The 20,156-nt window shown below is 35.3% G+C and overlaps 1 protein-coding gene across 1 annotated transcript in view; it reads right to left on the reverse strand.

Annotated features, from left to right (window-relative positions):
* Window positions 1-10,062, reverse strand: part of LOC110458335 (ADAMTS-like protein 1) — an 82,035-nt gene extending 71,973 nt beyond the window's left edge. The window contains exon 1 of the mRNA XM_021509994.1: window positions 9,773-10,062. Coding sequence (XP_021365669.1) covers window positions 9,773-9,856 — 84 coding nt within the window. The 5' untranslated portion in view covers window positions 9,857-10,062. The remainder of the gene's footprint in view (window positions 1-9,772) is intronic.
* Between the last annotated feature and the right edge of the window lie 10,094 nt (window positions 10,063-20,156).

Consider the following 20,156-nt stretch of genomic DNA (forward strand, 5'->3'; position numbering starts at 1 on the left):
CCCCCAAAAAAAAGAGAGAGAAAGGGGGATTATCATGACATCGAATGACCAATCAGAATAATTTGGAGGTCATCAGGACGCGTTTCTATAGAAAATCAAATGTTTTAAACAGGTTCGTGATTATCGAGTCAACTGATGTTAGGTGATTACTTAATTGAGATCGTGAAATTAAACTACATGTAATAAGGTTTACAATAAAGTTGTGTACTCTATGATTTTGTCTAGTTAATGTAAAACTACAAATATAGTCGAGAAATTTCGAGATTCCGGTTTCAGTGTTATCGTCATATCTTATATGTATATACTGCCTTGTCGCGGGTCCACATTTAAAACGTTCGGAAATCATGATAAGAGGAACATCTCAAAGAGAAATATGGCAGAAAATGTACGTACGACGTAAACATGTATGGGTACTAAAAATAATTAAATCTTTTAAAAATAAAGATGGCATAAGTGAAGTACATAAAACACTTTAAAGAAAACGAAATAATCGGAAATTCACATCGTAACAGATTGATGACCCGTTAGAATATTCTGATTAAACGAAAGATCCCTTTTCAGATACAAATAACTTGTTTTATTTAAGAGTAAACAAGCAAATATATTAAGTTAAAAGGGAAGCAAACATTGATAGTCAAGATGAAAAACACAAATTTCCTGTGATATTAAAACGATATCTTTGAATCAAACAAATTCTATAAAGATGATACGTGTTATTTCTCTACAAAGATACGAAAATAACCAAATTTGTATTAAAACTCCTATCGCGTATCAAAAAGCCTTTTCTACTAGAAATGTGGTTGTTATCAACAGGTAGCTATGCTACATGTTTGTAATGACTTTCATAATAAAATCAGTGATTTAAATTTTTTAAGATAAGTTTTAATACAGATATATAGTTCTCTAGTATTCCTGTCTGTAGCTGTATTCACCTTATCATCAATCTGATAACAAGTACCTCATTTTGATTGAAAGCTATACTTAGACCAAACCCACGATAACATTGAATGGAAAGCATGGCACTACAGAGATTTATGAACCCCCTTTCTCTACGAGCTTTAATGTTTATCGCCGAAATCTGCAATAATGTCAAAGAATCGCTATTCATCATATATGCAATGCAGACAAAAATTATAGCACCGACCTGGATAAGTAATTTGAATAAAAGAGGAAGCTCATCACATTTTGGAAAATTCTTTAAAACTGGTTGTATTGACATAGAAAGCACTTGCACTCGAGTCATGAATCTCCAAGGATATAAATATATACACTATTCGCAGAAGGTTTGTAAGAGATAAAGAGATAAAAAGCAGAATTGTGGAAGACTGTGAGAGATAAATGGATTTATTTAGGTTCTTGATTGGCATGATTCGGAATTCAAAAGATAAGAAGATATCAAAATACCAAACATAATATAAACTTAAGAGAAAAGATGAAGCTTCAAAGATTCAAACTGTATTTATTATTGTTTTAATCGTTACCAGGTATTATTCTATCAAAGATTCCATATATCAGCCTGATTATCACGAAAACCATCCTCACCTTGATAATCTGAAAGCATAATCAATTTGAATACAACAAAATATATTTCTGTAAGCAACACTCTTACTGTGCAGTAATATATATATATTGTCAATACATGAAGTTAAATTGACAAGAACTGCAATAACAAACGAGTCCTCTTATTTCATATACATCATACCATTCGATCATGGAAGTTATCTAGCTTTATCCGCCTTGCACAAGGTATTGTTTGGTATGAACAAAAATGTGCACGATAAGAAAAGCGTTAGAAATACTGTTGCCTTGTAACAATTCATTTTATTTCAGTCAGGTCGGTTTGTTTACCATGCTAAAAGAGTGTTTCTTGTTTACACATGTGATACCTGTCATATGTTTCTTGTTACCACATGTGGTACCTGTCATGTGTTTCTTGTTACCACATGTGATACCTGTCATATGTTTCTTGTTACCACATGTGACACCTGTCATATGTTTCTGGTTAACACATGTGGTACCTGTCATGTGTTTCTTGTTACCACATGTGACACCTGTCATATGTTTCTGGTTAACACATGTGGTACCAGTCATGTGTTTCTTGTTACCACATGTGGCACCTGTCATATGTTTCTTGTTAACATATGTGGCACATGTCATGTGTTTCTTGTTACCACATGTGATACCTGTCATATGTTTCTTGTTACCACATGTGGTACCTGTCATGTGTTTCTTGTTATCACATGTGACACCTGTCATATGTTTCTTGATACCACATGTGGTACCTGTCATGTGTTTCTTGTTAACATATGTGACACCTGTCATGTGGTTCTTGTTACCACATGTGGCACCTGTCATATGTTTCTTGTTAACATATGTGGCCCCTGTCATGTGTTTCTTGTTAACACATGTGACACATGTCATATGTTTCTTGTTAACACATGTGACACCTGTCATGTGATTCTTGTTAACACATGTGACACCTGTCATATATTTCTTGTTAACACATGTGACACCTGTCATGCGTTTCTTGTTAACACATGTGACACCTGTCAGGCGTTTCTTGTTAACACATGTGACACCTGTCATGCGTTTCTTGTTAACACATGCGACACCTATCATATGTTCCTTGTTCCCACATCTGACACCTGTCATATGTTTCTTGTTACCACATGTGACACCTGACATATGTTTCTTGTTAACACATGTGGTACCTGTCATGAGTTTCTTGTTACCACATGTGGCACCTGTCATATGTTTCTTGTTAACATATGTGGCCCCTGTCATGTGTTTCTTGTTAACACATGTGACACATGTCATATGTTTCTTGTTAACACATGTGGTTCCTGTCATGTGTTTCTTGTTACCACATGTGATACCTGTCATATGTTTCTTGTTACCACATGTGGTACCTGTCATGTGTTTCTTGTTATCACATGTGACACCTGTCATATGTTTCTTGTTACCACATGTGACACGTGTCATATGTTTCTGGTTAACACATGTGGTACCTGTCATGTGTTTATTGTTACCACATGTGGCACCTGTCATGTGTTTATTGTTAACACATGTGACACCTGTCATATATTTCTTGTTAACACATGTGACACCTGTCATATATTTCTTGTTAACACATGTGACACCTGTCATGTGTTTCTTGTTAACACATTTGACACCTGTCATATGTTTCTTGTTAAGACATGTGGTACCTGTCATGTGTTTCTTGTTAACATATGTGACACCTGTCATGTGGTTCTTGTTACCACATGTGGCACCTGTCATATGTTTCTTGTTAACATATGTGGCCCCTGTCATGTGTTTCTTGTTAACACATGTGACCCCTGTCATATGTTTCTTGTTAACACATGTGACTCCTGTCATATGTTTCTTGTTACCACATGTGACACGTGTCATATGTTTCTGGTTAACACATGTGGTACCAGTCATGTGTTTCTTGTTACCACATGTGATACCTGTCATATGTTTCTTGTTACCACATGTGGTACCTGTCATGTGTTTCTTGTTAACACATGTGACACATGTCATATGTTTCTTGTTAACACATGTGACTCCTGTCATATGTTTCTTGTTACCACATGTGCCACCTGTCATATGTTTCTGGTTAACACATGTTGTACCTGTCATGTTTTTCTTGTTACCACATGTGGCCCCTGTCATGTGTTTCTTGTTAACACATGTGACACATGTCATATGTTTCTTGTTAACACATGTGACTCCTGTCATATGTTTCTTGTTACCACATGTGCCACCTGTCATGTGTTTCTTGTTAACACATTTGACACCTGTCATATGTTTCTTGTTAAGACATGTGGTACCTGTCATGTGTTTCTTGTTACCACATGTGGCACCTGTCATATGTTTCTTGTTAACATATGTGGCACCTGTCATGTGTTTCTTGTTACCACATGTGGCACCTGTCATGTGTTTCTTGTTAACACATGTGACACCTGTCATATGTTTCTTGTTAACACATGTGGCACCTGTCATGTGTTTCTTGTTACCACATGTGGCACCTGTCATGTGTTTCTTGTTAACACATGTGACACCTGTCATATGTTTCTTGTTAACACATGTGGCACCTGTCATGTGTTTCTTGTTACCACATGTGGCACCTGTCATGTGTTTCTTGTTAACACATGTGACACCTGTCATATGTTTCTTGTTACCACATGTGGCACCTGTCATGTGTTTCTTGTTAACACATGTGACACCTGTCATATGTTTCTTGTTAACACATGTGGTACCTGTCATGTGTTTCTTGTTACCACATGAGGCGATTGCCATGATGCTTTTGGTTACCGAATGGGACGATCGCCATGATGTTTCCGGTCACCGAATGGGACGATGGGCATGATGTTTCCAGTTACCGAATAAGACGATTGCCATGATGTTTCCGGTTACCGACTGGGACGATGGCCATGATGTTTCCGGTTACCGAATGAGACGATTGCCATGATGTTTCCGGTTGCCGAATGGGACGATGGCCATGATGTTTCCGGTTACCGAATGGGACGATTGCCATGATGTTTCCGGTTACCGACTGGGACGATGGCCATGATGTTTCCGGTTACCATATGTGGTTATTGTCATACATTCCCAGTAACATCCAACACAGAATGTAGGTTACCAGAAATTTTATAAACGCTGAATACAATCAGATCATGCTGACTACCAAAGTGTTTCGTCTTCAGTGTAAACTGAAGATTCCCCTATAGGAAGATATAAGTGTCATTTAAGTAATATCTGCTGATTTTTGTTTAAACTTAGGTGGCCTATACATTAAACTATATACTGTAATACACAAGTTCGTGTCAGCAATTCTTTCTCATTCCGTTTCACGGGTAATCTTTTCATGTGTATGATACCTATTAAATCAGTTAAATGGACTCTGGGATCGTGAAAACACCTGATAACATTGATTACGTAGATTCACTAAGCACGGTAACAGTTCCTAAATGAGTTTCCCCAAAAGCTTTGAAAAGGAATTGGAATCACCTGGAGTACACACAAGAGGTTAGCGGTTTTATAACAAGTATCGCGAACGAAACGAAATCTAATTTCATGACATTGTACAGAAACGTTATTAAAAAGATTGTGCATAAAAAATTGACTGAGTCGTGGTTTCTTGGTGAGAAAATCCCTCTCTTACTGATATATGATCAGAATAAATAAAAATTGACAGGTCCTTAATGATTTTTTTTTTTAGACTTGATAGTTATCAAAGTGGTTTCATCGACAATAATTGGGTATTGCAAAGGAGGCTAAATCGAGTTACATAACCATTGATATCTCACCATCAAATGAAACATATGGGTGCATGTTGAACAAAAAAGAACTCAAAAACGATAAAAAAAAAGATGATAACATTTAATTTAATTATACAAATTGTTTATTTATATTATTATTAAGACTTATGCTTTAGTAATCTGGACTTGGGAATCATTTAATAGAACATTTTCCTAATCAAATTACGAAGATCTAAGTCAAGCCGTTTGTTTTCAAGCTAGATTTGGCCCTCTGAGGTCTGTTGACGTGACGCCACGATTCTGAAACGGAATCTAGCCTACTCATGTATCGATTGTCTTTGACATTGGACCCTGGTGGTGTATTTCGGTCGAACTTTGGTATTCAATGTTTAAATTATGAAACATTGTCATCATTGATATTGTCACGCTCAAGGGACACGAACATATACTGATATTAACATTTGCTCCGTGGTTTCCTATTGCAAAGCATACACATTTCAATAAGTGTTCACAGACAATAACAGCATTAAGTCAGGTGACCACTTTTGTTTCGTCATCGATCTGATTTTCACATCCTTGACATTGCTGTTCCGCGAACTTGACGTACTGTCGTAAAGAGAGTGAATACTAGTTAGAACATAGTCATGAATGTATTGACAAATAGTGTTATGGTCCTATAACACGTATTAGCTATAGCTCTTCCAGGGTTTATTAACTTTGTCAGTAATAGCAATGCGTGTCATAGAACCATTAACCGTTGGCTAAGGCATTCGTTGCTTAAATATTAACATATTGTCATGCCCATTATACCAACTTAGTAGGAATAAAGTAATATGAGATCACACATACCGACGTTCCTGAATAATCCGCAATCATAAAAACAAGAATGGTCAATAGCAGGCACATGTTGACCCCTATCATATGTTATAGGGTAATTGCAACCACTTAATTTGGGGGGGAAAGATACAAAATAGTTATGCATATACAAATGTTTCAGACGGAAAGGACAAGTGAATGAACAGCAAATCAATATGTACTACATACTATCATAACACAGCCATAGAAAAAAATCTTGCTCGGAAAGGTAAATAAAACCGTAAGAAAAATGGTGGCAACATTAAACTTACAACACGTTATACACTTACAAAGTCGTGTGTGTGCATTCTCGTGCATCAATCTCTACTACAGCGGCGCGTGCCAAAGTTTTTTGGCCAAGCCACTGCAGATTCGTCGTGATAAGATAATCTTTGTGTAATTACTTTGTATTTAGTTGAACTGTGTGACTGTACAAAGAGATTGCAATTCAATGACGAGGTGAGCGTCTTGATGGCAACTGTTTTCCTTTCATGTCCTAGCACAACTATGTGTACAGTATATGATTCAGACTGTTTCTTAATTTCTATTATGATTGTTGATAAATAGATGCAAACTTTGAGAGAGAGAAAGAGAAAGAACACATTTGAATGTATTTGTACTATTTTATACAGCTACTCATGTAAACATACATCATCCTTGGTTTCTATATGTAGATTCTTAAGATCAAATGATTTGTATACGTAAATATTTCTGTGATATAATATTAGGCAGTATGTGAATGTATGTCCAATGATATATACATACACACAACTCAAATATATCACTAATGAAAGGGCTAAACACGTGAACGAAACGTTCATTTCTAAAACATTTGTTAGTAATAGTAATTTTAATATCAGAACAAGAAACAATTAATCATTGGAGATCAAAGACAATTTGTTTATATTGAAGTTAACCTTGTTCCTCGAATGACGCCACAGTTCTGATACACAGTCTGGTTTTCCCCGTTAATTGATACTTGTTGAAAAACAATCCGTGTTCTAAGATGCGTGTGCCGTTTCTGAATTTGGAAATTCTATAGAATTGACGTTTTGGAATATTGGATAACGTACGTTTTTGCTCTGACTGACGAGTGATCCGTTGCAAACGAAATATTTATATCAAATCTTAGTCTAGTGAAGAGGAATAAATCCTAGACACTCGTGCTTGCCGCGTACGGTTCTGTCTGATTGTCCCAGAAAGCTGTCGACTATTGAAGTAGGTCTCATTTCTGGGTTGGGCTACTATGTGTTTATAAATTAATGGGAAGAGGACTGAGACAGGGCTAGTATATGAACTGTATAAAAAAACGGATTACAGAGTAACAGCATAAGGAACAGTACGTGGAGCTATACTAACATCTATAACATCATAGATAGTTGGTTGATTAGTCGTTATTACGTGTATAGTAACGTTGCCTTAAATGACACTTGTCAATTACACTCGACTCATTTCAATCATACACATATACCAATCGTCGCACGCATCCTACCGCCAACCAGCTAGCCGTTCTTGTTGGTCATGTATGTAGACGAATCTGTAGTGCCTTACATTTCATATTCAGGAGGATGCATCATTGATTATTTGAAAATATTGCTAATTTATGGTCATTTTAAATAAAAATAAAGTCTAAAGATTAATACTATTTGTGATATCAAAAACGGAATAAATTGAAAAGGGAACTTACTCATGAGAGAACAGGGTAAACAGTTATTTTATCAATTTGTTCACTGTGTTAGTAATGTGAAGTGTTAATATAGACTAGTATATAACGTTGTTCCTTTCAATTTGTTGGTTGTGACAGCTACATGTATAGACATATATATGAGCTATCAAAGTGCTAATATATTTATTAATATATACTGTTGTTTCTGTCAATTTGCTGGCTTTGAAAGCTACAGTATATAAACTATTACAGTGCGCATCAGACACCTGTTACTGATGTTTGTATGCTAAAGATGTATAAAGTATTGGACAATATAAGTGCTTTATTGGCGTGTATCGCTGTGTAACATGACTACGTTATTTACTGCCAAAAGTATATGGACGTAACGAGCCAATGCAAGCTGTTCAAAGGGGGCGTCGCTCAATGGATCATATTAAATAAAGCTGGATAATTGCCGAGCTGTTTTGTCCCTCCTATATATACTGCCAATCGGTTAAATATTGTTGGGGCGAAATTTTCGCGCTTTTTCTTCTTAAGAGTCTTTCCTTTTAACTGATAAAAAATTACAATCCGCTCAAATGTATTTCTAGAGCTGATTTCACCGTGAATAAATGAGTTATAGCGGTACTTCTTTATAACGACATAAAATGCCCACTATTTCAAGGACTCCTTTATCTTATTTCGGCTTTATAAATAAAAAATCTTGATTTATGTATATCTGATAATAGATTAACATATTTGAGATTCTCTGTAAATGTAAACATGAACCGTTGATGGTGCCTTCACACAATCCTTGTTAAATGCACACTGTTTATATAAGGGATTCTTGTTAAATGTACACGTGATCTTCGTTTAAAACTCACGTGATCCCAATTTAATGTGCACATGATTCTTTTAATGTACACGTGAACCTAGTTTAACGTACACATGATCCTTTTTAATGTGTATGTGATCTTTGTTTAATGTCCACGTGATCTTTATTTGATGAACACGTGATCCTTTTTAATATATATGTTATCCTTTTTACTGTAAAGGTGATCCTTTTTAAATGTACATGTACATGATCCGTGTTTGATGCACACGTGATCCTTGTGTAATGTTTACACGATCTTTGTAAAATGTACACGTGATCCTTTTTAATGTATACATGACCTTTATTAATTGTACACGTGATCCTTTTTAATGTAGACATTATGATGAACTTTGTTAAATCTACACGTGATCTTTTTCAGTGTATACAAGGACTTTGTTAAATGTGCATATGATTCTTGTTTCATGTATACATGATCCTTGTTTATACCTACATGATGTAGCAGTGATTTGACGGCATTCATTCTATTGATCCTACTAAATGTACTTATGCATTCCTAATGTTGTAAGCTACTTATAGGGGATTATATAACACTTATTTTCAATAAAAACAATAGTACATGTACAATGTGTTCGAGGCTGCAGATGATTTTTCCACTTTGCCGTATATTTGCTACATATGAACCTTCATATTGTCCACAAAAAAAGATAAATGTACATGTAATATATGTGCACTACTAATGCAGTGACAAACATTATATCTGTAGCTTCTCAAATACTCTTAAAGATCAGATCGGTCTAGCCTTTTTATGATCTTGGTGGGTTGTTCATAGTCTGTGTTAAGAGTTGTTTACAGACAAATTGATATTATCATCACATCGATAAAACAAGCAAGCATGTATAATTTTAATAATGCTTCGTATAGAACCATAATATGATGCATTCCGCGGGACTGGGTTATTCTATTGGCTTTTAATTATTTAATATTACTCTGCATACATATTTATTCTGAAATAAGTACGAGACCATTCTTTTATCAAGATTGGGCTAACTGTCCATTTTCGATGTAACTGGTTAATTTGAAAACTTAACCACACATTTCCTATAAATGCAAATTTAGTAGCAACGTAACCTCACCAATTAATATAAAGCATTAACGGTATTAAATGGCACTTACCACGGATCCTGGGATGCCAAGTACCACTACCAGCATCAGTTGCATCAGTCCCTTCCCCGTCCCCATGGTATCCAGTAGAAACATACTCGTCACACAGAGGATGATTTCACTTGTACATAAATCCAAACAATGACTGCAAAAATGTAATCACAGGGTTGAGATAGCATCTACAAACCGTCAGGTTTACACCGTCGTGAACTTTCAGTTTTTTCATTGTGGCTCTGTGCACACGAGTCACGCCCGGTCCGCGTTTACATCTCGCCGCCAGCCACTGTAGCCACCACGGTATAACAAGCGTACGCCCAGTGGCGCGGAGAAAGTAAATAGCGCCAAAGTCTCAGTGATAACGGCCAGGTACAGACACTGAAAAATATTATGATTTGAGATTATCACAGATGCCGGTGAATCGGAGATCATACCTGGAGCCATCTTAGATTCTGTAAATAATCTAATTTTGGCTGATGTTTAATTTCCATTCTTGTACATTGTACTTAAAACGATTGATTCCTTCTCGAGGATTGAATTTTCGGACAGAAGTTCACATTATCACCGGTTTTGTAGATGTATTGTATATCTATTTGATGGGAATTGTATGTCCGCGCTATGTTTTAAAATCCGTGATTAAAGATTCTCTCTAAATACACCATCACCAAATTAACTTACATTTTTATATTTAACATGCTTTAGGGACGTATAAATGTGTCTATATGACTATTTAATAAAATTAAGTTGCGATCAACGTTCCTAGTAAATTGAACTATTTACCGCAACATAAGTAAATGTCAGTGTGCTGAGTTTATGATACATGTATGATATACGGACTGCTAAGAATATTATCTGTACGGACCTTTTGATGATACAGGTATCGTATGTACGCCGCTTCTGATAATATCATCTGTACGTAGCTTCTGATCATATCATCTGTACGTACAATAATGACGCTTCTGATAATATCACCTGTACGTAGCTTCTGATAATATCATCTGTTCGGAACCTCTGATAATATCATCTGTTCGGAACCTCCGATAATATCATCTGTACGTAGCTTCTGATAATATCATCTGTTCGGAACCTCTGATAATATCATCTGTACGTAGCTTTTGGTAATATCATCTGTTCGGAACCTCTGATACGTGTAGTATCATCTGTAGGAAGCTTCTATTAATATCATCAGTACGTAGCTTCTGATAATATCATCTGTTCGGATCCTCTGATAATATCATCTGTACGTAGCTTCTGACAATACCATCTGTACATAGCTTCTGTTAATATCATCTGTTTGGAACCTCTGATAATATCATCTGTACGTAGCTTCTGATAATATCATCTGTTCGGAACCTCTGATAATATCATCTGTACGTAGCTTCTGATAGTATCATCTGAAGGGAGCTTCTGATAATATCATCTCTACGTTCATGTAGCTTCTGATAATATCATCTGTTCAGAAACGCTGATAATATCATCTGTACTTAGCTTCTGATAGTATCATCTGTAGGAAGCTTCTGATAATATCATCTGTACGTACATGTAGCTTCTGATAATATCATCTGTTCGGAACCTCTGATAATATCATCTGTACGTAGTTTCGGATAGTATCATCTGTAGGAAGCTTCTGATAATATCATCTGTTCGGAATCTCTGATAATATCATCTGTACGTACATGTAGCTTCTGATAATATCATCTGTTCGAAACCTCTGATAATATCATCTATACCTAGCTTCTGATATATCATCTGTACGTAGCTTCTGATCATATCATCTGTACGTACAATGATGTAGCTTCTGATAATATAATATGTTCGGAACCTCTGATAATATCATCTGTACGTAGCTTCTGATAATATTATCTGTACGTAGCTTTTGATGATATCATCTGTACGTAGCTTCTGATCATATCATCTGTACGTACAATAATGACGCTTCTGATAATATCATCTGTACGTAGCTTCTGATAATATCATCTGTACGTAGCTTCGGATAATATCATCTGTACGTAGCTTCGGATAATATCATCTGTACTTGTAGCTTCTGACAGTATCATCTGTTCGGAATCTCTGACAATATCATCTGTACGTAGTACAATGATGTAGCTTCTGATAATATCATATGTTCGGAACCTCTGATAATATCATCTGTACGTAGCTTCTGATAATATCATCTGTACGTAGCTTCTGATAATATCATCTGTACGCAGCTTCTGATAATATCATCTGTATGTAGCTTCTGATAATATCATCTGTATGTAGCTTCGGATAATATCATTTGTACGTAACTTCTGATAATATTATCTGTACGTACCTTCTGATAATACCATCTGTACGTATCTTCTATTAATATCATCTGTATGTAGCTTCGGATAATATCATTTGTTCGTAACTTCTGATAATATCATCTGTACGTACCTTCTGATAATACCATCTGTATGTAGCTTCTGACAATATCATCTGTACGTAGCTTCTAATAATATCATCTGTACGTAGCTTCTGATAATACCATATGTACGTAGCTTCTGAGAATATCATCTGTACATAGCTTCTGATAATATAATCTGTTCGGAACCTCTGATAATATTATCTCTGTGACATTTAAACAAAAAATAATCGGTTTAAAATCTCTGTTGATTAACATCCGCTGTAATTACGACATGTAAAACCAGACGAATATACTTGCCTGCATGTATTTTGATATCATGCCTACCACTGGAGTCATTTGTACATACACGGGTAAAAAGCAGATCAGCCAATGAGAGTTAAATCAGAGTAGCGTCCGTTCCCACATGTCTAGTTACCATGATATATATTGAGAGTTTCGTGTACATTAATACTTCTGTAACTGATAATATCATCCGTTTTTTTGCATGTCTATATAGCATGGCGGTTAATGAGAGATTCCTGAGAGGAACATCTGTTCCCGCATTGTTTAGACACAATTGTATTTACTGAGATTTACCTGAGATTATCACCTGTTCCTTTATGTAAATATCTAGATACATGTATCAAGTATGGATATTAAAGAGAGTTACCTGAGTATTATATATTCCTTGTCTTCTTCGCGTGTTTTTAGAATCATTTTTTCTTAATGTTTTATACGTTGTAGATTTGGTATACGTATTTTATAGTTTACTGTAGCTGTCTAGATAATGTCACATATTATCTTTTCACCAAAACATATAAACAATACATTAAGATATAAATATATACCTGTAATCATTACCTGTTCTTTTTCCCCTACAATTACGTAGGGAAAACTATTCGTCCCCGCCTTTGATATCAGTAATGTATATTTAGAATAAAGGCTTGAAACGAGACTGTCTATATTAAGCATGGTATAGCTTTGGTTAATATATATATATATATGTGTTTTTCATATTGCACATACCTATGCAATAAGATAAATGTAAAGTCAAAGTTTTGATGCTAAATCAGATATTTATTTTCCGCAATTTACGAACATCATTTAATTGAAAACATTAACAGAACGTTTGATGATTGCTATCCTCTAGGCGTATCGTTGCTAATACTTGTACGTCAAGCACAAGGGGTTTGCAACAATCCACAAGACACCAGCAGTTACAAGCAGCACATGCTTCGAGGTAACAGATTATTCAAGATATGACGAAGCTAAAAGACCATTCCACCCTATAGATAGCGAGGAACTTAATTGGGGACAAGCAATAACCATCATTACATTATTATTGGATCCGTTGTTTCAATGACAAAGTTACACACATGTAGATCACATTCGCAAGATAAATATATCAACCATAAATGGAATAAAGGAATAACTTCAATTGTTGCGAATGGTTGTTGGCGTAACTAGGCGTAAGGAATAATGACGCAATGATGTTTCACAACATTTGCTTCTCAGACATATTGTTCTTTTCTTCTAAGTGGTTTGTGGGGTTAAAATAACTAATGAAATACACTCGATACACACCAATGTTACACTGTAAAAACATTAGTTTGAAAGGTTACACCACATAAAAGTTGTACACATAAGTTTGTTTCGCTGAAACATTAAACCTCCATGGGCGTTTGGTGGACAGGTTCCAATACAGCGTAGGTGGTATAGCTTGAGTTATGTAACATTTCACACGTCATTACTATCAGTATCACAGGAGCGATTGACAGACATGTCCAACTACACGGGCTAATCAAGCTTGTACATTGCACGCATGCAAAAGCAATGACCGTCGTTCCGACATTCATAATAAGATAAGATAGCATTCATATGTATATGCACGTTCGTTATTGCAAACGATAGAAAAAAAACATCACACAATGTTACATAACTCAAGCTATACAGTCTACTCGGATATGGAATTTATTTCAAATACTATAATTCAGTTTTTTACTTATATAATGCATATATAAGTTACAACAAATAGTAAAACGTAGGATTTTCGTCTGGTTTTGCAGGAATGTTTAAAATGGATGGTTTGCGTTTTGGAAAGCATTTCCTGAATATGTTTGGCTATGTAAAAAAAACAATGGCAAGAAATCATTTTTGGAATGTTTCATATATTTCTGACAAGCGGCATGTGAAACATAAACATAAAACATAAAACAGATGAGCAATGTTACAGTATCCATTATTTTAAGTGCAACACAAAAACATACATACATGATTTTATTCCCGATAGCAGTGTTGGTCAATGTACTTGTGATAACTTTTTGCATCACTTGCAAGATTTTTTATTTTTGGGTTTTTTTAAGCAACAAACACAACTTCCATTTCAGGTCAAGCATTCTTAAAAGTTCTTTTCATGCCCCTGTACTAACTGAAAAAAAATAACATGTTAGCTTTTTTTCTGGCGGAAATTCCGTACCTTCAATTCACCAGAAATGTAAGAATATTTGAAAGCAGGATTCGAATATCACTCACAGATGAAATGTTTTGGATACAAAACTTGAACGTGAAGGACAATGAATGAGAGCTCGGTTTTTCCGATGCTACATGAAGTATACATGCACAGAAGATCGACTAGTTCCCCGGATTTTGGTATAGCTCTGGTTAGACCAAATTTTCATTTTATCGGGGTATACAGCAAAATGTAACAGACGAGGAAGTTAAAGCAACGAGTTCTAAATGCAAGTAGAGAGTGGCTTTAATAAATCTTGACGAATAGGTTTTCGAAAAATTAAACAGTACAAGTATATCTTCAATAAGATTCATCAGTTTGAAAATATGTGATGTCAAAGTTTTACTTTCTACACAAACAATGTACGTATTAAACGTGTCGCAACGGTTGCAAGCCCGACTGGTCCCTTTGTCAAGCTATGACAGAAACGTTGCAACACGTTTAATACGTACAATTTTTTTGTTTAGAAAGTAAAACTTTGATATAACAGTACATCTTGTTTTCGATATTAACTAGGCAAACACAAAACAGTTTAATGGGACATTTGCATTTGCAATTAACAATCACATGAGGCATGTTGTCTCATTCTGATTCTGTTAGGTATGAGCAGTCACAAACAGCAATACTTACGTTTAAGATCTGGACAGATAGTGATCTGAAATGGTTGTAAATGACTCTCTTAAGAACGCGCTGCAGGAAGACATGATCTTTTCTTAACTTAGAGCATGTGGTAACGTGAGCTACGTTTATTTGTTTCGTTTGAGGTATAATTACATCTAAACACTGCTAATAAAGACGTTTAACATATCAACTGACGACGAGGACCACATCTCTATACTCGCCAGACAAGTACTGCAACCCGATCGAGGATTTTGTTGAAACAATTCATAAAAATATTATCATTGAACAAATAAAAATCTGTTAATTGCTTAGAAAAAAGCCTAAATAAAAGTTGTGTTAAATCAATCATTAAAATGCTTGCGAGACAAGCAACGCCAACGTTAAATGTAAATATAAAATAATTACGTTATTGAAAAATTACCCTTTTAGTAAACATGGTAATTGAAAACAAAGTAGCACTCTCTGGTTCTGTCAATATTCAAATTGTAGTAAAGAGGTCTTTTCCCGCTCGTACCATAAATACACTTAAGTTTTGACATGTTCCGTCTACCATCCTGGAATAAAAAGACTACGGAAAAGCAGCGCTTTAATTGCTACCCATTCTAATACTCTTGAAATAATTTGTTTTCTACGGATTATATATTGTTTCCAGAATGTTCATTATGCTGCATAAACTTGCAATAATGAGAAAATGACCAGGTGGGTTGGGTAAGTGGTAAATGATTTGTGTTTGAACAGGTCTGCGGTGACTAGACAGTTGTATAGAAAGTGAACTTAATTATATTTTTCACTTGTTTCGCAATCTTACGAAGCAAATCAAGAAACAAATAGAAGAAAATGGTATATTGTTTTAATTGCTTAAAACGTTCGAGTCCGAGTAACGGTCCAAAATTCTACTTTTACCTTTTAATTGCAAAGTAGCTACTGCGCATTTCGAGATTTCATTTTACGAAAGTATATTCACATATTTTCATACATTTTCTAATATTGTGATCCATTATTTGAACAAGTAAATGAACTTTTTACACGGGCAAAAATGATTACCTTTCAAAGAATTTCGACGTATTTAACTAACTGGACAAGATATATGACTCTTTATTAATTGTGTTCTGCTTACCGAGATGTACGCGTATATGTCTTAAGTGAAGAAAATGCACAATCTCTTTAAAATGGCTCACTTCTACAGGGGACTTTGAGAGGTAGCCGTCTTACTTGATATGTTGCATGCCTACCTCATGACCAGGTCATTGCTGGGGACTGACGTTTGACGACTTAACGTGTAGCCCCTCACGCCCACAGATGCACGTAAACGTTACTCTCTACGTCACCAACATAACTGAAGCGAAATAAAATAAAATGTTATGACATGAGCAGGTAAACAATTACCAGGTGCGTGACTACATAGAAATACTTTATAATCATTTGCTTGTTGCACGGATTGATGCAACATGTCACAACTAGAGTGTTTCTTTAAAGAGCATGCACCACACTCGTTTACAAGAGTGGCCTGTTAATTCAATGATGCAGTTTTTATTGGCGTACGAAGACAGCTGCCATGTCATTCAATCCTCTACATGTACTCGTTATATTCTGCTGCAAACGGTGGTGGTGGTGAAATTTAACGTTTTAGTGTTTGGTTCAATAAAGCTGACGTCTTCAAATAGGTTTTTTCGTTGATTTTGTAGAAACCTTCGTCGGGAAAGTAGACGATAACTACCCTGTAGGGAGGAATAATTAAGTTCACAGGAAATATCAAAAATAAATCTCACATATGATAATATATATATATATATATATATATATACAAGGAATCTTTAATTTGTCTGAAATGGTGATTCATTTGTACGTTGTATCGAAATAACCGTCTCAAATATTGCAAAAGCATACAACGTAGGTACCAGCGTTACTAACCACCTTAAACACCACCACGACTAACGTACAATTGGAATTGCTTGGCAAATCGTTTTTGAAACAGACGCAATAGACTGCAGTAATAACAACGTAGAACAATCGTGAAACAATTAGATTTTATTTACATTTCACACACAGTATACACTCCTCCGGCACGGTACTTGACGTTGTCTATGGTTTATCCCTACATCCAATAGGATTTACACTCGCTCTCAGAACCAGAGATGTCACGACATGATTTGTTGGTTATACAATGCGACACACCGGTCATTAATAAGTCGTTATGCCACTGTTAAGTTTACGTTTGGCCTACCTTGTCGTTGTAAACTTAGCATTTTGCTGGACGGCTCAGACAACTTTATGATTAAAGGGATACAATAGTATCATAAACTAAGAAAGTATGAAGAATTTCTAGAGCGTTGCATGTCATTTGATATTCATTCCTCGGAGTAAGTACTCCCTGGTTCCTTGTTAAACACATACGATACCAACTCCAGTGCATCAGCCGTGCATGTTACCAAGACATCATTACATAATGAATGGTCAATTAAATCGTGCCTTTGTTGAATTCTTTGGGTGATAAATTGAGTTGGTCTTGAGACAAAATAACTTTTTGAGACAAAATAACTCTTCAGACAAAATAACTTCTTGAGACAAACTAACTCCTTGAGACAAACTAACTTCTTGAGACAAACTAACTTCTTGAGACAAAATAACTTTTTGAGACAAAATAACTTCATGAGACAAAATAACTTCTTGAGACAAACTAACTTCTTGAGACAAAATAACTTCTTGAGACAAAATAACTTCTTGAGGCAATTTACTTATTGAGACAAAACAAACACGAACTGCTCCATAGTTTTGTAGTTTTGTCCCATGAGCAACTCCATTCATCACTCCATGAGATCCACCATTGTATTATTCATTTTTTTTTAAAATTTCAACTAAACCAATTTTTGATATAGGAACTTGTGTAAGTGCACCATTATGCAATAGAAAAATGGAAAATGTGTTAGCCTACAAGTAACTTGATGCTTAAAACATCTACTTCACAAAAGGATGTACTTATTATCAATATTTCTCCTATAATTATATACGCAAAACCTTTCTTCTACTGCAGCGGATCAATACTGTCTAAACTGTGTAAAAAAACCACGAATCAGAGTATTTACAGAGTTGCCAAACCCCTTCTCAGTTTTATCTTTATTCCAATGTAAATGCATATCAAACTGATACTATCTTATGTGGTATATTATTAAAGCGGATTTTTGTATTTTTATGAAGCTGAATGTATTATCTTTACATTGTATACTATAAGTTGATTATCCAAGGGTTACGCTCACTTTCGCTCCCTACACCCCTGGAATATGTCATATCAAAATCGAACGCTTGGTGTGCGCCACCTTGTTGATGAGACAAGAAGACTAGTTCGATTCTTTGATGTACATCAAAAGAATCTCGCGGTTACGTAACGGTAAAAATTGAAAGGCTTTGAAGTCGGGCGTCTTTCCTTTGTAATCTTCAATGGACAGGTATCAGCCTAGCGATTGGTCAGGTTTTTTTTTTTACCTGAGACCAATCAAAAAGCTATCTCCGTACCTTCAATTTTGCTATGACATATTCCAAGGGTGTAGAGAGCGACAGTGAGCGTTACCCCTGGATATCGAGAATGAGAGAGCTTCTGTATTTGTAGTTTGCGTGTCGCACTAGATTTACTATAGAGCGTGTTGTTAGTACTGTATAACTATGCTCTGGATATATATACCCTGTTTTCTGTTGTACTCCTCAGTCAGAGTATTCTACATAGGGGTCGTCAATCTTCATTAAAAAAACTTTACGATCGTCATCATGACCTGTAAAATATGTTTTAGATCGTTGAAGACTTTCCTGCGTTTCCCCATGTGATGTGATATAAGATTGATGGAGGAATGCTGACCTTCTGGAGTAGCCGATTGAAATACTAAGTAAAGCAACGCTTATTGAAATAAGATACATATAGTATTGCATGTAAATTTGTCAAAAAAAAAATCAAAAAAAATCCAAGTATAAACTTTAGCAAAAAGTGTCTATAAAACAATTGTTATAGTTACTAATTAAATTGTTTTACTATTTTTGAAACTCGCGTCATAATAAATTCCAAGGCTACGGGTAACCTCGAGAACAAATATTCAGCTAGCAGAGTTAACAACTCCGAGAAGCATAACAACCACTGGAAGTACGAGGTAATGAGACAGACACCAATATAAATGAACCATTGTTTCACTTCATGTTTTACCGGTCTTCATGGAGCCTTTCCTTTTGTTTTGGTGTTTCCTTAGTTTCTGTTCTCATCCTTTGAGCACATTGCGTGTTGAAATTTTGATTTTTGTTTCTTTTTTGCTAATACAAACATTTCTGTCTTTAATACAAGTCGCAAACATATTTTTCTATCATAGCCGCTATATACAGGTTTCCGCACTTCCGAATCATTGGATAAACCTGTTAGGATCTGGTGAACAATTTTGGTTACCCACTATAGGGCAACACTCTGGATGTTATTTCATTGGTTAATCTTCTCATTATGACGTCAAGTACATATGCTTTGCGACGGAATCTTCTATTGTGACGTCATTATAAATGGTACATTGTAACTTATTCCCTGGTCGGAAACAGGAAGAATATATTCCCAAAAGAAATATAAGGTTTGCTTAATATAATATGATCGTTAAAGGCGAAAAAGGCCCCCATACTTGTACTGGTTGATTATCATATTATCAAAAGTAAAAGACACTCTATAAACCTAGCGCTTTATACAATTTGAAAATTAAATAACTCGAGTTAGATAAACATAATAACCAACCAATCACTCCTCGGGGAAACGCTTAATACAACATATGTAGTGTAAAGTGTGTTCTATTTTAACATCGTGATATTGTTGTTTCTAAATGAGTAATATTCCGTCGTGTTAACACGAAGATAATTATATCACATTATTTTTACTTATGTAGATT

The sequence above is a fragment of the Mizuhopecten yessoensis genome, unplaced genomic scaffold, assembly GCF_002113885.1.
Source record: "Mizuhopecten yessoensis strain PY_sf001 unplaced genomic scaffold, ASM211388v2 scaffold9541, whole genome shotgun sequence".
In the NCBI taxonomy this organism is placed as follows: domain Eukaryota; kingdom Metazoa; phylum Mollusca; class Bivalvia; order Pectinida; family Pectinidae; genus Mizuhopecten; species Mizuhopecten yessoensis.